The sequence below is a fragment of the Falco cherrug genome, chromosome 9, assembly GCF_023634085.1.
Source record: "Falco cherrug isolate bFalChe1 chromosome 9, bFalChe1.pri, whole genome shotgun sequence".
NCBI lineage: Eukaryota > Metazoa > Chordata > Aves > Falconiformes > Falconidae > Falco > Falco cherrug.
The window spans coordinates 9,223,975-9,245,619 of record NC_073705.1 but is presented as its reverse complement, the minus strand read 5'-3'; the positions used below and the strand labels follow the sequence as shown (position 1 = coordinate 9,245,619).

Sequence of the window (21,645 nt, the reverse complement as noted above, 5' to 3'; positions counted from 1 at the left end):
CAGGAGCTGGGGGAAAATAATCCCTGAGGAAGGGAGGTAAATATTTACTTTCTAAACATAAACTGCTGCCTGGAGGTTAACAAGACACATAACCACCCTCTGCAACATGAGCCATCAGATGTGTGATGTGGCCAGCTGGGTGCTCCCTGCTCCCTGGGGTCTCCCAAAGCGGGGCAGGGGATGGGAGGGGGCAGCTGCCCCGTAATGGGGAGCAGCAGGTTGCTGCCGAGGTGGATAACCCCCTGCGCCCCTTCCCCTGCCCTCCTCCAGCCACCTCCCAGGGCTTTCCAAATGAAAAAATATTGCGGCCAAGTTAGCAGCACGGATCGTCACTAACCAAATTGAAACTCTTCTTTTCCTGCTCTATTTGACCGGCTCTGCAGCCGCCGGGGGAGGATTTATCTCCGCTGTAAACCCAAGAGCAAGTTCAATCTTGTTTCTACCTGGCAACAAATCCAGGTTAAGCCAAGGCCAACGCTAACGGCTCCTGTGCATGCACTCGCTGCACCGGGCTCCCAGCACTGCCCTGGCAGCAATGCTCCCGCTCCGCAGGCGACTGGTGTGACTCCCGGAGGGATGGGGGCTGGAAAACAGCCCCTTGTCCCCACGCGTACACCGCAGGTAAGTCACTACACCCTCATATATTGCACCCTGGGGGTGCTGCCCAGCCTCTGTGGCCCCGTGCCCCCGGGTCAGAGGGTCCCCCAAAGCCCATGTCCCATGCGGTGTCCCATGATGGCACTGGGATTGTCCCTGCCCGCAGCTCTGCGATGCGCCCAGGGTGGCCTCGGTCACCCCATTGCCACCCATGCAGGGAAAGGCCACTAGCCACAGGCACCTGGACCCCTCGGGTGTCTGGCCATGCCGGTGGCCACAACGGCCACTTGTCCCGTTTGCTGCAAGACAAGGAGGGGGATGCGCTGGAGGGAACAATGTGGTCCCTACCTGGGTACAGCTGGGGATGTCAAAGGGATCTGAAATTCAGTCAAGGGAAATTCCTGAGGGGAAGGAAAATAATTTCGCCTTCGCCAAGTCTTGGAGTTCCCCCCATGGTCTGCCCTTGCTCCATACTTACAGCTGGGTGGGATTTACTCTGACGGCCTCGCAGTGAGCAGGAGGGATGGTCCCTTGGGAATGGGGACCCTCCGGGGCAATGGGGACCCCAACAGACACAGCCCCCCAGTGGGGACACCTGAAGGAAGAGCTCAAGACACACCAGTGAAGAACAAAAAAGGTCTTGGACTGGGTTATATTTTAAAATGCTCATATATTTTCTTCTTTTTTTCTCCTTTTTTATTTTTCTTTTTTTTCTTTTTCTTTTGTTTTTCCACAATTCTAATACAACTGTTCATCAAAATACTGGCGTTTCCAGCAGCAATTCTTTTTTTTTTCTTTTTTTTTTTTTCTTTTTTTAAAGTGAATAATTATATACGGTAGTGATTTCACAGTAAAACAGACCTGCGGGAACGCCAGATATACGTGACAAAAGACACCCCCAGTCCAGCCCACCCTTCCCCACCCACCACCCCACTACCCCCCAAAAAAGATTTTGGAAGTGGGGGAAAAAATAAAAAGTTCATTCAAAAAAATTACTTCAAAAGAGATTTCATATAAAGCCTTTAAAACACGGTCAAAAGTTTCTCCCTCTTCTCCAGATCCCTATCCCTGTGGCTGAACACTTATAGAGAGAAAAAGAGAGAGAGAGAAAATAAGAGAGTTTATAACAATCTCTGTAGAAGAAACAAAACAATCCAGAAAGAAAATATCCAAGAATACGTAAGGGATAAAATTACATTTGTACAAAAATAGATTTTAACTTTATTGATGCTTTAGATATTTTTCCTTATCTTTTCTTTTTTTTTGTCATTCTAAATTTTAATGTATTTTATTTTTTATCTATGCATCCCATAGCCAAGGCATCCATCACTAAGTATTGGGAATTGCTAAAGCTATTTTTACTCAAAACCACCTGCTGCTCCAAAGAAAAACAACAACAACAAAAAAAACAACCAAAAAACAAAACAAAAGGCATCTTAAAATAGATGCAGTTCCTTTGTCTCGCGGAATAAAGATCCAGATTTGGCATCTGCCAATTAGGAAAGGGCTTCAGATACAATGTACTTGCTTACATGAAGCAAAAAAAAAAAACAAAAACAAAAAAACAACCAAGAAAAAAATTGGAAAACAGAATTGACTTAAAACAAAAAAAACCCACAAAAAGTCTGTACTTGCTACAGTTATAATATATGTATATGTGAGTGAGGATATTTATACAGTGTATATATCTACAGTACATACATGTATACACACGCACATATGTATCAACTTAAACCAGATCATGCACGCTCGTCACTGATGGGGACAGCATCAGCTCTTGAGCCACGGTCCCACCATCCTTAGCCCCTTCCATGACCAGAAGCTGAGCCCAGCCGGCCAGGCGGGGAAGGGTGGGCAGTGAGGACGGGGGGGCCCCCGGGTCCCAAAGTGCAGAGAAGCTGCCGGTGAGCTCAGCGGGTTGGGGTGGGCTTCCTACAGCCATGGGTGCTGGCGAGATGAAGGTCCTTTGCCCGTAACTCCATTCCACAGGTCCCACCCGGCAGCGGTGCTCAGCCCATCAGTGCAGATGGATGCTCGGGAAGCCACAGCATCCTCACGGGGTGGCCCGCGGGGGTGCTGGATCCGGCTCCGCTGGGGTTAGGGCTTGGTTGAAACGCACACACGTGAGAAGGCAGCGAGGAACATCCAGGGTGGCAGGTGGGTGGCTGAAAAGCTGATGTTTGTGCTATCTTTAGAAAATTAAAGATTGTCCCACCAACAAAAAAGGAATTTAAGAAAAAAATATTAAAAAATAGATCACCCTAATCAAACCAGATTTTTACAAGACTACTAAGATCTGGTTAAATGAAAGTCCTACCCCTCTAGTGAATAATGTGCCTTTTTTTTTTCTCTTAACCATGTATCACCTCTTCAAACAAGCACGTAGTATATTTATAATTATTATGATGAGGACAAAAAAAAAAAAAAAAGCCCAAAGTGAAAAAGAATACAAATGAAAGACTCAAACTCATGCAAAAGCACATTGCTTTAAGGCTGCTGTGGCAGATGTTACTGGACGCACAAAAACTTTTCCTTCTGCTGGGGAGGGCTGGGCTGGTGATGTTGGAGGGGGAGGCGCTGGGTGGGCTGGGGTCTGCACTCTGCAGGTTGATCACACACACCCAGGACCTGCTGGCAACCTGAAATGCCCAGCGTGGCTGCCGGGGGGATCAGAAGAGCTTTACTGAAAGCAGCAGGGATGCTGGGTTACAGCAACACAAGGGCCAAACCCCAAAAGCCCAGGGACAACGCTCAGCCTTTCCCCAAAAGCCTCCTCTGCCAGGGGCACATGTTGAGGCTGTGTGCTACTCCACAGGGAAACTGAGGCACGGAGACACACGTCCTGACCCAGAGCCCCTGGCCCGCAGCGCCCTCCCCCCCTGCACCATGCCACTGGCTGAGGACACCCACGGCTTGTGGCAGTTCATTGTTACTGGGTCAGTTGCTAACTGGGATGGGATGGGGTGGGGTGGGACAGGATGGATGCCACGGCATGGGACGGGGCAGGACGGGACAGGACGGGATGGGACGGGACGGGACAGGACGGGACGGGACGGGACGGGACGGGACGGGACAGGATGGGATGGGATGGGATGGGATGGGATGGGATGGGATGGGATGGGATGGGATGGGATGGGATGGGATGGGATGGGAGCTCCTGCTTTCCAGCCCAGCAGTGCCCAGGGCTGCAGCTGGCCAGACCAGAGCCTTGCAAGCCACACCAGTTCATCACCCAGCACCCAACAGCCCCTTCCAAGCCATCAGTCAGGAAAACAGTGGTTCCACCCAATGGAGAAGGACAGTGGGTTTATTCTAGTGCAATGTCCACCAATTGTTTCCCAAAGCACCCTCATCCTCTCCAGCAAGGGAGCTCTGGGGTCCTTTCTGCCGGCAAAAGCCGGGCTGGGGGCTGCCAGGGCTGGTTTGGCTGCGGGTTTCACTCCGTGCCGGCTGGCTGGGAGCAAACACCTCCCTGCAAGCCCCACGCTGGCAAGGAACAGCCTGCTCGTGTTTACTGGCACCCTTTACATATTTCATTTCTCTTTGCCTAGTTTTCTTGGCAAATTCTTGCAGGGTGAAGCTGTTTAATAATATTTTCGGCGGCATGCAGGCTGCTGGAGAAACACAGCCAAAACACTTTCCCTGCCTCTGTGGATTTGCCACTCCAGGCCAGCCTAAGGGAAAGTTATGACCTGAAATCCTGAGTATTTATTTAGCAATGAGATGGCCTGGTTAACTGCAGGGGATGGAGCCGGGGACTCGAGCTGCCAGGTGGGATGACAACAGGCGGGTGACAACTGTGCCGCCTCGAAAAGAGAGATGGTCTCATGGGCCCTGCTCTATCCCACTCCAGGCACAAAGATGTTTGAAGAGCCAGCTACGACCCACAGAGAGCAAGAAGAGAAATACCTTTGGGACCTAAGAGTTTGCCGTTTAAGACATGGAAGCCCTTGGCCCCAGGCCAACCGCAGGCACCTTGTTCTTGGCTCTGGGTACCCATCCCATGGTGTGTTCGGGACAGTCCATCCTGCCAAGGGGGAGAAATACCCTCCCCAACATCCCTCAGTGCTTGCTCTGTTTTTTTTTTCTCTAACTCACTTTCTTTCAGTGGGCCACTGGGGAGGGTGAAATGGGGAGGTGAGGGGGAAGCACTCCCTGGCTGACCTCCTCTCCCCAGGCACTCCTCAGGGAATCCCATCCCATGGGGTGTGGGCAGGTTCCTGGGTGTCCCTAACACCCCAAAAAACCCTGCCCATCTCCCTGCTGTCACACCAAGACTCATAGAAAGGACCATGCAAAAGCTAAGGTGCTTGTGGTGCTCTCAGCATCCCGGACGGGCTGGGTTCCCCACCCAGTCGGGACCTCTCAGCCCCCGCATCCCAGCCCGACGGGGGGAGATTCAGGGGAGGGGGAGCCCTTCTTGCTTCACCACTAATTAACAGCCAAAATTACCAGCCTGGCCAAGTACTCCCACTAATTGTTGCCTTGCAGTGTTTTGCACGGTAGCTGCTGAATCAACAGGAGCAGCCTCCCAGGTGAGCCGAAACCCCCGTGCGAGGCGAGGGCGCACAGGGGAAACACCTGCCAGTACCCGGGGCTGCCATGTGGGGCACAGAGGGGGCATTCTGTCGAGCCCACTCCACCAGCTGGAAATGCCCCTCTAACCTCACTAAACCACGTTCAGGATCAAAAAAACCAAGGAGCCACTGCTGACATGCCAGCTCCTGCTGCTCCAGCGCCAACAGCCCTTGAAATAAAGCGTAGGTCTGGCCGGACAGGCTGGACCGAGCCTCACGAGAGGTCTGTGCCAGGGTGCTGGACACGGTGCTGAGGGCAGGGGTCCCAGCAAGACCCCGTGAGCTGGGGAATGGTGATGTTGAGTCCCTGACAGCCTTAAAGTAAGTGCTCCAGCCAGCTTGTGTTCATGTGGGCAGCTCCACACCAAGCGCAGAGGCACCTCTGGGAAGAGCAGTGATGCCCAGCTGCCCTCTGGGACAGCAAAAAGGGATTTTTCAGGTAGTGCTGCCCGCAGGACCCTCTGCACAGAGGGTGCCCTGGCTCCCTGTGCCACCCATTGCCTCATTATTTGGAGGGGGATTCAGCTCAATCCCAAATCCTCTGCTTTTAATTGAAAGGAGAAGGCTCTGTGCAGCCACGGGTGACTCATTCGTGGGGCACGGCCGGGCTGCCTCTCCAGCCCGCCTCTCCCTCCGCGAAGTAACTACCGAGACTACTAATAATAGTTAGAAACCAAAAATAGAATTCTTTTTTTTTTTTTTTTTTTCTTCTCTTTTTCAAAAACTCCATCCTCTGAAAATAGCCAGCTGCAATCCAGCAAGTTCAACCACTCCCCTCGGCTTGTCCAAACCCCACTGCCCCACGGGCCGGGACTGTCCCCGTCCCTGCTCCTGCCCCGGGGGAAGCACCACCGGCCGCGGTGATGCCAAACCCGGCTGGTGGCTCACCCCGAAACTGATGGCACAGCGGGGGCCGGGGCAGGGCTGTGAGCCGGGGCGGCGGGTGGCAAGCTCTCTCCGCTCCCACTTCTCTACATCTAGCGCAGGGAATCAGCGAGCAGGTCTTGAGATGCAGCAGTGACAGCAAACGGACAAGGGTGAAGACGACGAGGAGGCGAGGACGGCAGGGGGTCGCCCCGGATCAGACGGTGCCTCCAGCACTGGGGAGAGGAGGGAGGGATGGGCTGGGGTGGCAGCGGCAGAGGAAAGCAGAGGAAGGGGCCCCGCGAGACCCCAGCCAGGCGAGGGACTGACCCAGCAGCAGTTCTCTTAAGTCATTTGATGGGGCGCTTCCAGCATTTCCATCAAGAAGGTGTCGATCGGTGTGTCGCCTATTAGCTTGAAGAAGAAGAGGTGCTCCAGGCATTTCAGGCCGATGGACCGGAGGGCCGGGAGACGGAGCAAGAGCTTTGCAAACCTGGGGGCAGGAGACACGACATGGTCACACGCCCCACCGGCAGCCCCGCTTCTGCCCCAACCCCCAGAGCTTCTGCAGTCGCCCCTGCTCAGAAGGGCTGGGAGTCAGACACAACCTCTTTTGCTACCAAAGTCATGGGGCTACACCCAGAGCTGTGCAGAGAAATCACTAATTATGTCCCCAGCCTTGAAGATCAGGCAGCCACGGTGGGTATTCACAACAAACGTACCGATAGCCAAGCTGGAAGAGTAAAATAAGAAAGGAAAAGCCGTCCCTGCACTGGGGCGCACCACTGGCTTCACACACCCGCGTCATGGACATGTATTACCATTCAGTGAGCACCCCGAGATGCTCATGGGGTCCCTGCACTGCAGTCACAGGGAGGAGGCACCACCAAGCACAGGCAGTGCTGCAAGCAGCTTCAGCAGCTCGATCTTTGGTCAGGGAAGGGGGCAAGCAGCCAGGGAGGGGACGGAGGAGATGCTGAGTGGGGTTAGTTGGCACTTGGCTCCATGCACCAAGCACCTCCCAGGCAGCTCCGCCAGCCACCACTCAGCTGCTGGCTGCCGAGCCCCGGGGGCTGCTGGCGCAGCAGAAACCCGGCTGTCGGGCTGGAGGCACCTCGGGGGTGAAGCAATGGAAGGATACAAGGGCTTTGATGCAAAAGCTGGAAGGAGTGCTGCAAATCAGTCAGGACACAGGGTGCTCCCCTTCTCCCTGCCCAGCGCGGGGCTCCAACAAGCCCCAGACGAACAAAAGCCCTTTCTCCTCAGCCTGCCCTGCCCGGCTGGGACACTCCTCAGGTCTTACCGAGATGCCTGCAAGAGTGGAGATGCCTGCAAGAGCCGAGATGCCTGCAAGAGCCCAGAGGCAGGAAAGCTGTGCAGCTGGGCAGGGGAGAGCCAGGGGGGCTGGGGAGAGCCGACAGCGCTGCAGGAGCCAGCCGGGGCAAAGGAGACAAGCCCGAGGGCCAAGCCGGCCCTGCTGGGGAAAGGCTGGTGTGTGCTGGGCTCCGAGGGTGGCAGGAGGCTGCGGAGCCAGGAGAAAACCGCTGGCTCCTGTGAGGGTGCTTCAGAGCCCCCCGCAATGCCAGCCAGGGCGCCCCAGGAGTACAGGCAGCAACCCCAGGCACTGCGGGACATCACCTCCCTGGGCCAAGAGCTCTCAAACCAAGGAAAAAGCCCTTTAAAAGGCCAGGAGCATGTTTGTTTTTACTGCTGCACAATCAAGGCTTGAACACAAGCAAAGGCCAGAACCAGCCCAGGGAGAGGGGGACTCTCTAGAAAACACACGCATAGGGGGAAACATGCACAAACATACAGACATTACACATGCATGCACACTCCTCTCTGCCTATTTTTTTTTTTTTGCTGAGCTGGCGAGGATGATGGGAGCAGAGCCAGGAAAAACAAATCAGTCCTACCAGCCCATTCAGGAAGTTTCACTTTAAACCAAACCAGATGATGGCTCCAGCCCTCCGATATGTTTAACTGTGAGATAACCAGCCCGCAGCACAGCGTGCCAGGGAGGGGAGAAAATAGCCCTGATTCCCCGCGGCTGCTGGGTGTCACGTACACACTGTGCCCTCCCTGCAGAGAAGAGCAGGGGCTGGCGCAGGGGCAGCACGGCTGGGTTTTTCCTAGGAATGCCTCCCTCCGTCTCGCTGCTGCAGAGAAGTTCCCTTTTGGTGTTTACATGGTGCTCGCAAGCTCTCGATGGCCGGGCACTAGGCTGAAGTCATGCACGGAAGGGCATCCGAAGTGGTGGGGAAGCCAAGCGCTCACTGCAGCGTGGAGCAGGGGAGGGCACCCACCACCGGCTCCACCAGGCATTTGCTCAACCACAGGAAGAACTTGTTTCCAGCCCCAGATGGTAATCACATTGTGCCATGAGACTAGGAGGATGGAGAGAGCTCCCGAGAGCTGCATTTAGCTCTTGTGCAACTCTGGACTCCCAGCCCACGAGTTAACCCTCCCAAGCCACCTGCGCTTACTCCACCAGTGCCCTGCACCATGGAAGAGATGGAGTAAGGTCAGCAATGCTCAGTCACGGCTCTCCGGACAGCCCTAAGTGTGCAAAATCCTTTACAGTCACCAAAGAAGGGTGTGAGGATCACACAAGAAGGTCCCCAGCCCAAGCTCATTCAAAGCCAGCGAGAGACCAAACACCAACTGGTGCAGCTACTGGACCTAAAATACTCCCTTACACATCGCTGATCATTGAGGTAGAGCCCTGGGGAACTGGTTCTGACTGGTGGCTCGGCAACCCTGCTCCGTGTGCACAGCAGCTTCATGGTGGTTTGGTCAATGAAGAGTGAGTGGGGCTCTCCCCATGCCAGCCCCTGCCCAGCACCACCCCAGCCTGCAGCAGCCAGCAGCGGCACGTGAGGGCAGCATGATGACTCAGCTGCAGACACTGGACACCTGTGTGAAGCAAAGGGTTCATCCCACTTGGAGAATAATCCAGGAGAGCTGCTGGCCACGATTCCCAAGGCAACTGTCCTTGTGCCAGGTATGGCTGGCTGCTCATTGTGAGCCCCAAGGGGAGCAGAGCTCTTCTGCAGCACCAGAACGGCCAAAGTCCAGGCTCTGGATCTGGATTTGTTTAGGAACTGCAATTTAATAACGCTTTCTGGAAGAGGAATCAGCTTGAGAGTTGGCCTGAGGTCCACACAAACCACCCGGGAGAGGAGAGGTAATCATCCCTGCTCCGTGCACCATCCCCATCCCTCACTTCCCCTCCTCACCGCAAAGTCAAGCACACCCAATGGCACCTTCATCCTAAACTCTCCCTGCCACAAGCCAACCACAAACATCCAAGAAGCCCCTTAACAACACATCTTTTTTACATCTGCCAGCACATAGGTACCCAAAGAGGGGAAAAAAATAAGTCCGATATTACTTCTGAGGGCATGATCCGCCCACTGCATTAAAAGCATCCTTTTTTTAGTTTAACCATCCAGACACGCAAGACCAGGAATGCAGGTGAGATGCAAATCCCAGCTGCTGGGGCTGTTTGCCCCAATATTCACGCCTCAGCACCAACAGCAGTTTCCAGTGCTTTGCTTGGTTTCTCAAATGACTGTCAGTAACTTAACTGGCAGTTGCCAGCTTCAGGCTGTAACTGGGAAAATGCGCCCACTCAGCTCCAGAGCAGTCCAGGAAAGCATTCCTAATTCCCCCTCCCATTCCCAGCTGGATTGGGGGAGGTGGGGAGGGGAGAAAAGAGCATCAATTGAGGCTTTCACTTCCCAGCAATGATGCTCATCTGCCACTGAAAATTAACTCCATGTGCGTCTTATTTTCGCTGTGGTTTGCTCTCCGTGGTTGCCAAAAGGGAAATGATACCCCTTCCCCCATGCGCTCATCCCACTGCTGCGGCCACAGGAGCTGGAGCTCCTCAGGTCTCGTCACTCCCGACCTTGTCCTGGCTGTGCTGCATTTACTGGCACGGGAACAAAGACCTCTCTGCACTTCACAGGGGGATTTTCTAAGGACGTTCAAAGCTGAAGCAGGTAGAAATGAGTGGGTTTTCTCTGCAGAGAACTGTTCACGCCCAGAAGACGTGTGAACAGACAGTCCAAAATGGAAGGAGCCAGCACCTGCACACAGGTGCAGGACCCTGAGGACCCTTTGCACCGGCTGCAGCACCCAATGCACAGGGCTTTGCAGGTGTGTGAGGCTGCAGGGGGACAGGGCACAGCCAGCAACTCACCTCCCGGGCTGGTCAGGGTATTTGTGTTTGCAGTATGCCTCTAGCGATGCGTACACCTTCTCCCTCAACGCCTCCACTTCAGCCGGGTTGGAGAGACCTTTTGAGTCTGAAAGGCAACGAAAGGATCATCAGCCAAAAACCTCCAGGCTTTCCAGGCAGGAAAGGAGTCCCCCGTGCACCCCCCAGCCCCTCCCATCCCTCCCAGCACCACCAGACCAGGGCACAGTGGGGATGTGGGGTCTGAACCCCGGTATTTGGGGCAGCACCTCCTGGGGAGTGTTCAAGCCCTGTGACTACAGAGGTGGTTTACCCCATCTCACACCCCAACCCCAACCATTCTGACTCCTTCCAGCGGTCACAGACCCTCATTTAAAGGCTTTAAGTCCCCCTCAAGCCCTGGGCTTGTGGGATTTCTCCCTCCAGCACGAAGCACCATGGCAGAGCTGAACAAAGAGCCCCGGCTCTGGCAGGTCCCCCGCGACACGGCGAGGATCTGTTTTTAGTAAGGTGAAAGGGACAGTCAAGCAATCGATATCGCCAAGCACATGCACGATGGGAACCTCTCCAGATTCCCCTTCTTTTACCATATACGGCTAATCCCAAATTACAGACAATAAATTACGGGTGATTACAAGGGGGTGGAGGGGGGTGAGCAGAAAAACAAATGCCAGAAACAGCAATAAACCCTGCTGAAATGCACTGGCCCGGGTTTGGTGGGAAAGACCAGAGAGCCGTGCTTGGGCACAAACCACGCTCCTGCAAGGGCAGGGAGGGGAAGGGGTGGCCACAGATGTGGAGGTCTGTCCTTGGCTGCCATCTCGTTTTGCTCGGGACTGACCCGCTCCAAAATACAGAGAACCCCTGCAAGAGAGCTGTACAGGGGTCTGCAAGCTGGCAGTCTATCCCCCGCTGCAGCAGGGCTGTGCTCTCTGAAACACCGGAGACAACTCCAGCACTGAGCCTTCTTCTCCCCTTGGGCAGCTGGGGCTAAGGGGGAAAAGCCAGCAGCACGAAGCCTCCTGGAGTCTGTAAAACTAAGCAAACTGCAGGCAAAAAATAAAAGTTCTTGTGTATTTTATGAGAACGTTTCATGCCTTTCACCCTCTCCAGGTCTGCAGAGGGCTCTTCCAGAAAATCAGTTAATAAAAGCCCTTGGATGTTGAGATTGGTAAACTGAGGACAATAACATCCATGCTCTAAGTTTGCTCTAATCCGTACTTTTCTCTTAAAGGATATCTAGATTCATTTTTGCTCCTATTCAGGGACAACACCCTCAAGCACCAGAACTTTCTTTTTACAGAGTCGCTGTAAAACTAAACATGGGAAGACCGTGTAACGTTGATCAAGCCAAAGCCCCTCAAGCTCAGCAGAGAACTCAGCCCATCAATAGAAGTCGGCTCCAAAAGCAGCATTTGCCATCTCCTCGGATGATTGCAGCTGAGTCCCAGCCAAGCCTGAGCCCTGCACGGAGAATATTCTGGACCGCGAAACCATGCTGCCCTCTGCAAAGGGGAAAACACCCCTTGGAAAGGGAGGCCTGGAGAGCAGCACTGGGCATGGATCCAGATCCATCCCTGACCTGCAAAGGACATGCTTGTAAGGTGGCAGATGCACGTGCAGCGCTTAATTTGACTTTCATCCTTGCCTCTCTTCCTTCTTTCCCTGTCCTCGGGAGCTGGGTGCCCTCGGTTATTTGCACTGAAGCTTTACAGGTAAGAAAAGGAGCCAAAAGGACACGGCATCAGCCAAGAGAGGACAGGAGAGAAGATAACGGCATGTACCGGGGTTGAAGAGGACAATGGCTCGCAGGCAGCCTAGCTCTGTCTTGTCCATCTGCATGTCTCGCATTTTTGACACGAGTTCTGTCAGTACTCTGCAAAGGACACAGAAATCACAGGCGTCAGCATTAAAAAGAAATGAAAAAACATCCAGGTGTCAGACCCAGAGCGAGGTCCTCTGGCGTGTGGTTAATGAAGTCATGGGATAGCGCTCACTTATACCAGCTGAGGATATGCCCTCATTTTCCTCCTGTATCAAAAATAGCTCATTAGGAACATCAATAGTTCCTCGGAGATACAACAGGGACCATAAAAATTGGCTTCATACATTCACTGAGAGGCTTTGGCACCTGAGAAAGCTGTCTAAAAATAAAAAATAATAATAAAAACAAAACCCCAACAGGTATCTAAAAGCAATTTCCTCTGCCGGTAATTTTTATTACTCCCTTTGCTCTTACTGCAGGTGCCGGTCTTGAAATATTTTCCACTGATTGCCCAGTTTTTTCCTGTTAGATCCTGCAGTGAAGTCATGATCTTGCACTTATGACCTCACAGGAAACAAATGATGTCACCCAGGTCCAAAGAACAATTTCCTTGCAAAGCAAAGAAGCAAAGGTGATTTGGTTTCAACTAAGTCATCTCAAGATGAGTCTCGGGCAGAGAAACCAGCCACCGTTTAAGCAGCGTCTGGAGCCACGCTGTGGGTCAAACGCCCTGGAAGTCTGGCTTCAAAACACTTTCCCAAAGCACAAGATTAAAGAGCCCTCGGGAAACGCATGTGGAACCTGCTGGGTATTTTTGGTGCTTTTTCATTGTGAAAATAAAATCGTGTCTTGGTCCAATTAAAGATGAAAAGAAATGAACGAGTGGCCTCCTTGTAACATTAGAAGGCATCTGGACCCCATGAAAGAGGCTTTGATTTGCGCTGGGCAGCCTGCTCCCTGACTATTTCAGGCTGTTGGTTTCTACAGGTTTAACAGGAGAGATCGAACGGTGCTGCCGGCAGCAAGGACCACAACGTTCCCACGGATGCTGTGGGATGGACATGCCTCAGCCCGCGCTTCTCCGACCACGAGCCCCGGTGCCAACGCATCTCCATCCGACCCCTCCAGCCCTCTGCAACGCAAGGAACGGAGGCAGACTGGTGTGGAGACAGAGCCGGGGATGTCCAGGCAAGGTGGCCCGCGATACACTCCCCACATCCATCCTCCCCTCTGCCCACCTGTCGAAGATGGCCCCGACGCCAGCGCTGTGCGCGCTGTTCCGGTGCACGTGCAGCCCGGTGGCTAAGAGGATCCCGTCTTTCACGGCTATGGAGCGGTGGGAGAAGGAGGCGATGAGGAGCTCATTCCACCCTGGGGAGGAGAAAACAACCAAGGCCGCAGGTTAGAGCCACCGGGTCCTCAGTGGGTTCGGGAATCAGCAACATCACCTCCCTGGTGCTAAAAAGAGAGGAGGAAACCACTCAAGAACTGCCTTTGCTAGAGTAACGTGGCTGGATATGGGAAGGGAAGGGGGAGCCAACCCATTCTTGGATGTCAGGGAAGGAAAAAACTGTTAAGGAACAAATGCACTAAAAATATAAGGCTAACAGGGGAAGTAGTTTCCTCTATAAACCTTGCAGGCACCAGAGCAAACAGCTCTCTGCCCTGCTCCTCTCACCGTGAACCTACGAGTGGGTGTGGAGCCCTGCACTCCCCCTCTGACCTTCTACGCCATGCCTCTGAGCAGTTAAAAACCTATTAACGCTTTACATCAGCTAATTGGGCTCATTTTCAGGCCCTAATGGGGCACAGAAGTTCATTCACCATTATTCAGCTGTGTAAATCGGGACCAGGAAAACTCTTGCTTGCAGGTTTGTTGCTTCTGCTGTATAAATGCTGGAAGGGATTGCCTTCCCTCCCACCTGCCACTGCCACCATCCACTGCGTGGATGTCCCACGTCCACGGCTGCTGCTCTAACAGCTTTCCATAGCTACTCAGAAATCAGCTTTTGTCTTACTAGTTACCAGACATGCTGCTTCAGGAGATAGGGAAATAAATCCCCTGAGCCCCGACACCACGGGAGCAGTTTGAGTTGGTTACAAATGGGGAAGGGACGGGAGATGCGACCTCCCTTCCAGCTCCCCTGCTTAATTTAATACTTCAAATTCTTAAATGCATTACTGGCTGAGTTCAAGAATGCCTGAAGCAAACCCATCACAAGAAGAAATGCTGTAAAGCTTGAAGGGTGGAAATTTGGTGACTTTCAAGCAGGAGAGGCATTTTCAGTAAGACAAGATGGGTCTTCTGCAACACTCATCACGTGGCGGATTTACCTGGCCTGAAAATGTTCTGCTGTCCAGAACACAGGGCTACTTGGCAGGGTCCAGAAATGTTAGGATATTTGGTTTATTTTTTTTCCCAGGCTGGAAAAGCAATACAACAATATCCTTCACCTCCTCTCCAGCCACAGAAACACATCTTTTCTCGCTGGCTGGAATAAATACAAGGTCCACGTGTGCTGTATTTACCTACTGTTGCAGACATGGGTTGTGCCATTAGAAATGTTGACAAGGAATAAAGTTCACTCTTTCCTAAGCGGCCGCAGAATGTTTCCACCCCAGTCACGGGAACATTTATTCAGCTATTTACTGGGCGAGGCCTGGCACTTGCAGAGGGATTGCAACACTGTGAAACCCAAGGAGGACGGAGGAGAAGATGTGTGATGGCACCAGGAGCCTGCAAAAGCCACGCTCCGCGGCTCAGTAGCAACTCCCAGAGTCGTGGTGCCTCCCACCAGCCATCACACGCAGACCGACAGCAACCCCCCACGCAGCCCCTCCATGCAGCTCCAACCCACAGAAACCAAAGCTGGTTCTGTCCCTCCACAGCACCAGCCTTCACAGCGCTGCCCTGCCTCTTGGCCATCACCCAGCACCCCTCTGCTGCGGCTCCGCACAGCCCCAGCGGCTCCAAATCCAGCCTCCCGCCTGTCAAGAAGATGTGAAAGCGGTGAGGCTGCGGGGTGCCACCAGCATCTGTGCTGGGCTTATTCCTGCTAAGGAGCGCTGAATTAATCTGCATCCTCCAGATGAATTATTCCCATTTAGAGCTGGGACATTTGGGCTGAAATGGGGAACCTATTTCTACCCGGTGCTTTCACCAGAGCATCCCCAAAATGCTGACAGGACAAAGAGGCAAGCAGGAAAAATTAGGTACAATAACCACAGGCAGCAAATCCGAGATAAGAGATCAAACAAGTCTACCCAAGGAGTTCTGCATTTCAGCCCAAGCTCTAGAGAAGCAGAGCAGATCCCTTTGACTCCTGCGACTCCTTTCTCATCAAACACGGTGGCTCCAGCCTCCGGGGATGCTCTGGCTCCTCCGGGGTAGGGAAGGCACCTGGCTGCGCAGTGACCATCACGTTAATCCATCTCACCACCAAGTTTCCCCACCAGCCCTACAAAATGAACTGTAGCTGCAGAGATGTAGTGCTCAGCATCCTTTGCCAGGCTGGCCTCAACGCGGAGAAAACATCAGGTTATTCCTGTCTCAGCCACAGCAAGCTTAGAAACAAGAAAACCTAGGGAAAACAGGCTGGAAAAAGATGGGTTTCCTTCTCTTCCAAAACACTCAGGAAGGGAAGATTTCTAAATGATTCAGGATTAGAGGAAAGCTACTGCCGGCCCACCCGGCACCGCTCCTCCAAAGATGCGTGCTTCACTTAATTTTGCCTCCAAGGATGCATGACTGAACCTGACTGACGCTCTTAGCTAAATTTTAATACTTAAATATTTCATGGGCAGCTGTTCTCAGCAGGCTGCTCTCCCCACTCAATAATAGATAGAGCCACTGGTTAAAAGACTTGGGGGAGGTCATCTGAGGCCCCATCAGAGATGCTTGGAGCAGGGAGCCCATCGGAGCTGCTCCAGGTGCCAGGGGGTTAGAGCCACCATGAAATTTGGGATGTGATGGGGTCTGCAGCCCCATCTCCTCCTGTACCACGGAGTGGCCCCTCCAGGACGCCAGCTCGGAGTCGGTCATAACATGCACCAGCACAAAGGCAAGAACATCAGGTCAGAAAATCTCCAGTTCAGCTTTCACAAGCTTTCTTCTAAAGAGAAAGGAAAACCTTGAACTGTTGCTGTGGGTCTTGTTTCCATTTCACAAAAGAAAAAGGAAGCTTTTTGTCTGAAACCAGTTCTTCCCTGCGATACTTGCAGAAAGCCCTGAAAGATTTCTATAGAGATGCCTCCTCTGCTCATCCACTCTCACAAGAGGCTCTAGAGACGCTCTTCAAAAATACAGTTTTTGCATTTTCTAGAGGTCCCCGAGCCAGCTCTGGCAACACACTCACCTACGGAAGAGCTAGCAGGAGCTGTCCAGGGAGGCATGGGACTTGGCCAAGCCTGTAGCAAGAATAAAACCCCCAAATTCTCCATTCCCAGACTATTGCCATAAGCACTAGATGAAATGTGACTATAAAAATCTCCTTTCAGTAATATAAGAAGAGTGGAAAACCTACACCAGTAACTGGTGTGCCTTAATCGCCCAGAAACCATTGAGGTCAAGGACTGCAGGGAGGTTGCAAGAGGGACTGGGTAGTTGTATGTAGGGCCGAGGTATGCAGTTATGCTAGTTGACAGTCAATAAAAAAAATACAGAAAGTATTTAGATTCATACATCTGGGCTATAGTCAGCCTTATTAAACAGAATGATAGCTAGTGCTTGTATGGTGGGAAGAGGGAAACATCTCATCATCCTCCTGCTCTGGTGTCCTTATACCTTCTCCTGAAGCAACCAGGACAGACCTTGGACCGGCAGAGTTCTGGCAGTTTCTACGTTTTATGTTGAAGTGAATACCTTGCACTTGGTTCTTAAAGCATTTTCCTGCCCAGTTTCATGGGCATTTATTTTGGGGTACACACTTTCTACAGTAAGAAGCCAGGAATGCTGCCATCAAGGTAGATCAGCGGTGTCTCATCTACAGAGACCGTGAACCCGAGGCCAGAAGAGTGCAGAGAGAAGAGCACACACTCCGCTGGCTTTTCCCCTTTTGAATTTCCAACAAAAGTGCATTTTGGGGAAACAAGAGGAACTTTTAAAACTACCAGGGACTTCAGAGTCCCCGGCTTACTTGGGTTTGGCTGCCAGACTGGTTCACTCCAGGTACCTTGCCCGCTCCCTCTGCTCTGCACCAGGCTCCTCCGTCATCCCCTTTTAAATTCTCTGGACTAGCCAAGGTCGCTGTCTCTCATCGCCAAGCCGAGAGCTGGGTGTCACCGCCAGCCATCAACATCTCATTTCCTCCCCCAGTGTCACCCTTCACATGGAGTTTGTCCTCTGCTGGAAGTGGCTTCATCCATCCCACTGACCACTTGCCTTCCTCTTCGTTTACAGGAGCAAAACCCTCTGTTGCATCAAGCCGAAGTCTTTTTAATCACTTATCTGATGACTGGAGCTACACAAAGAGCTTCACGCCTAAAATGCGCCTTGTTGAACTCTGCTCCTTATTTCTTGCCATCCCCAGTCTTTGCACACAACCTGCCAGCAGCAGGGGCTTGCATGTACTTGTTGGGAGAAGACCCTCTTTACAGCTAACCGCTTTCCACTTCCCAAAGCCTCCGTTCCTGCAGACCCCCTGCCGCACAAGGAAATTTAAAATAAGTCCAGAGAATTTTATTTTCATCTTGGTGGGTGGGAGAGGGAGGGTGATGTATTTTTCTCCCCTTTCTGGTTTTAATTAGGATCAAACATTTTAGTTTGATGAAATTTCATGGGAGTCCCGAGCCCACTCGGTCTTTCAAGTCTCAGCTTGGGAGGAAGGCAGCGTGTAGCTCCCTTGGCTTCAACCACCCAGCGCACATCTCTGAGCACCTCACTCATCACAGATGAAGCCAGGCCATTTTTCAGCCGATCGGCAGCTGGTGGAACATTTTGGACCACATTCAGCAACACGTCCCTTGGGGCTTTTTAAATCCTATTTAGAAATTGAATTATCAGAGACTATTACTCAGAATCGGTTAACAGCTTTCAAGTTGCCGGGACCTAAATCTAAGTGTAATACCTGTCACTGGCAAGATGTAGGACTTCTCCGACCCTGTGCCGGAGCCCGCGCGGGGACAGTTCCCACTCACCTGCTCTGAGCAAGATGACCTGGTCATCCAGGGGCAGCTCGGAGAAGTGGGGGATCCTCTTGGCCCACTCCACCAGGGTGAAGAGCTGTTTGTCTGCTGCCTGGCATATGTTCGTCACTGGGTCATTGGGCTGCCAAGAGAAGGAGATGGAAAGGCTTGGAGAGGGCAGAGCAAGGAGGAGAAGCTGGGAGGAGCAGCTGAAGGGGCTTGCTGCCTCCCTGCTGCAGGGAAGGACCCCAGAGTCAGGAGCACCCCAGACGCGGACGTTATCAGTCACAGGGAAAGGAGGTGACTTGGCTTCTCCACCACACGGTTTTAAATAGTTTTTAGCCAGTTCCAAAACAGGAACCAGGAGTGCTGAGACCCAATATCCATCACACTGACTGATGAACCAAATGAGCTCCAGCCCAGGGAAGGGCGGGCTCCTGCGCCTGTGCAGCACGCACGCTCCCCGTGCCAGCATCTCCCAGCTCGATAAACCAGCACCAAAGGGGGCATTACAGAAAAAAGAAAAACCCTTTCCTTTGAAATATTATCCAGTAACAAAAACCATCTGTTCTCAAGGAGGACAGTCAGCCTAAACACACCAAATCCCTGTTTAAAGGAACTGCTAACAGCTCAAGTGGGCTTGTGATTAGGAACTGGAAGAGCCCGTCTAACCCTGGCGAAGACAGACCTTGCTAGTACGAGTGTGTATATAGAGTTCAGCTCTCTGGACAGGGATGTATGAGCCCCTCTACATATCCCACCGTAATCCCTGCTGATATCTAGCAGCTTTGATTGTACAATTGTTTTTCTTTCATGTCCTTAAAAGAGCAGTTTCCAAATCAGAGGAGGAGTGTTTACTTTACTCCTGTATGGCAGGGGGAAGGGGTGTAAATTCAGACACAAATGCCAGCGTAACCCCTCTCTCCTGCGAGTTTCAGTTTCAGCAGGACAAGGCCATTCCTCATCACCAGCTGGCTGTGCTATGGCAAACCCCTCTCCCAGGCTGGGCAAATGAGGACCACACTGCTAAGTCTCACTCCTGCTCCCCAGAGCCATGCCCTGGACCCCTGCCCAGTCCCCTCCGCTGTCCCCTGGCAGCAAACACAAACTCTGCTCAGTGGCCAATGTCTCCTGTTCTCCAGGCTTAAAATAACCAGCATCTGGCAAGCTGAGGGGCACCCGCCTTCGAAGTATTTTCACCTGTTGCTTGCAGAGATGGATGGGAATGGGCTCGTGTTCAGCAGCGCAGCTGAGGAGTGGGGAGCATCGCTACGGGCATTTTCCCTCCTTGATCTGCCCATCTCCAGCTGCTCCCAGAGGGGTACAAGGGCAGAGAAGTCACTCCAAGGGAGATGGGGCTCTGCCCTGGGGAAAGAGATGTGGGCAGGGACTGGGCTTTTTCCCTGGGAGAAGGAGAGAAGATGGGGTTTCTCTCTGGACAACCTGAACTGGGCGTGAGGAGGAGCTTCGCAGGGTGAAGTGTCTCACTGAAAACACAGGGAACGTCAGCATTCCGAGGCATCTGCAGGAAGGGTCACCCATGGCCCAGGCTACAGGCACATCACCAAGTTCAAGTTTGCTCAACAAGCTGGAGCAGCCAGGTGGAGAACCCAGGGCTCCCAGCTCCCACGGGGGTGGGATGGGGATGGATCCCTGCACGCCCCAGAGAGGGACATGACTTACGGGAAACTCCACACTCCAGCAGAACTGGCCCTATGAAGCAACAAGTGCCTGCACAGCCCCACGAAAAGGGTATTCTAGGAAAGCCAGATGTTGCCAAAGCTTTTATCAGGGCAGGCTGTCACTGTCCCTAGGACTCACCCTGATGCAGCAAGCCAGGCTCTGGGTCCCCCAGCCCAGGCTGTACCGCTGGTGCTCTGCAGGCAGCACAAGCTGTACCCAGCCTTCGGCGCTTCCTACAAAGCCTCAGCGAGGGGCCCAGCCTTTAATTACACCTCAGATGGCAGTTCCTGGAACCACCACAGCGCTTCCTGGCAGAACTTAAATCACCTTAGCTTGAGAGGCAGCTAAAAGTATCATCCCTGCAGGATGAAAGGGCCCTGCCTGTCTCCAGGAGGGGATCTGCAAAGTGATGCTAGAAACCCTCCCTGTGCATGGAAAGCAAATCCCCTCCTGCAGTAAATAGCAAGGGCACGGTGCCGGAGTGTGACAGAATGAAAGGACATGTGGGCACCTGATCTTTCTGGAAAACCAGAGCTTGGAGACATCTTCCAGAAGATGGTGACTTGAAACCAGACATTCAAAGGCCAATTAAGAGGTAATGGGGATAACACCTCTCAGTTACAGGCTTTGCCTTTCAGTGGCTGGGAGCCCATCCGAGGTGGTGCTTACGCTACAGGTGCCCAGCTTTGTGGCTGCCCGGGATGTGGGGCAGCGGCAAACCCATCCTCGTGCCCGGCTGTACGGCCTGGGCACAGCAGTCTCCAGCTCCCAAGGAAGGGGGATCACAGGGGGTCTGGGGGTTCCTGGGACACACAACACAGTGCAGAGGAATCCTGCAGCCGTGCTCATTTACAGTTTGTGGGAACCTCCCAAAGGGTTTATCGCCTTTGCCACGGCCAGCAGCCAGACAACTGTCTCAATTAGCAGTTATTTGCAGCAGCTGAAGAGCTGTTATCAGGGGCTCACCAGCGCAATTACTTTAAGCAAGTGTTTTAGTGATGGTCATCAAAACGCTGAGTCTTGGCACTCTCCTACCACCCAAGGCAGAAGGAGAGCAGATCTGCAAGGGCAGATCCGCCTGTCTTAGCTGCTTTCTGCCTGGCTCAGCATCCTTCCCCATCCTGTCTGCGCCACCCACAAGGATCGTAGCCCGCTGTACTCTCCCCATCACAGGCTTCAAACCGTGAATGTACCCCATCCTCTCTGGTGTCCATCAGATAGATTGACCAGGGGACAGAGATCCCCTCCCGGGTCCCATACCCAGCCTCAGAGCGCACACTTTGTCAGCAATGTGTTTAGATACCAGGGCTGCTGGAACAACTCATGGGCTGCCGCCCCCCTGCCCTCCCCTTTTACCAGCTCTGATGACTGTGCTGAAGCCTCACAGTTGGGTCCCATCCTGTCCCAGGTGGAAAACCCAGTGCCAGTGCCAACCTGGCAAAGCAGAGGGACCTCCCTCAACTACAGTTAGGACCTCTGCTCTCAGAGCAGCCAGGGGACCACGGCACAAGGTGACAGTCACTGACTGGAGAGCATCTGGGAGAGGAGGGTGTTAACTCAGTGGAAATGTCCTTGCAAGAGCTGGAGCCCTCCAGGTCACTGGCAGCTCAATGCAGATGAGCTAAGGTGTGCAGGGGCACAAATGGAAGGACCCAACATACCAGGCTAATAGGAAACAGCTTGTGTTTCACCGTGTGTCTATTAGGGACTGAATTTGTCTGCCTCTCCATCACAGGAGCTCTCTGGGGAGGGCCGGGCGGAGGGCAGCTCCTCAGTCTTCCGTCTTCCCTCGCCTCATCCAGTGGCCTCGTCACTGCGAGCTGCTGATCTCA

General features: G+C 53.0%; 1 protein-coding gene across 6 annotated transcripts in view; it reads right to left on the bottom strand.

Moving 5' to 3' along the window:
• Positions 1-1,378: 1,378 nt before the first annotated feature.
• The window catches only part of RXRA (retinoid X receptor alpha), a 119,178-nt gene continuing 98,911 nt past the window's right edge, over positions 1,379-21,645 (bottom strand). For all 6 annotated transcript variants that reach the window (XM_055720076.1, XM_055720077.1, XM_027809355.2 and 3 more), the window contains 5 exons: positions 18,143-18,272; positions 13,246-13,378; positions 12,027-12,118; positions 10,246-10,351; positions 1,379-6,531 (listed from right to left, as the gene is read on the bottom strand). In XM_055720076.1, coding sequence (XP_055576051.1) covers positions 6,384-6,531; positions 10,246-10,351; positions 12,027-12,118; positions 13,246-13,378; positions 18,143-18,272 — 609 coding nt within the window. In that variant the 3' untranslated portion in view covers positions 1,379-6,383. The remainder of the gene's footprint in view (positions 6,532-10,245; positions 10,352-12,026; positions 12,119-13,245; positions 13,379-18,142; positions 18,273-21,645) is intronic.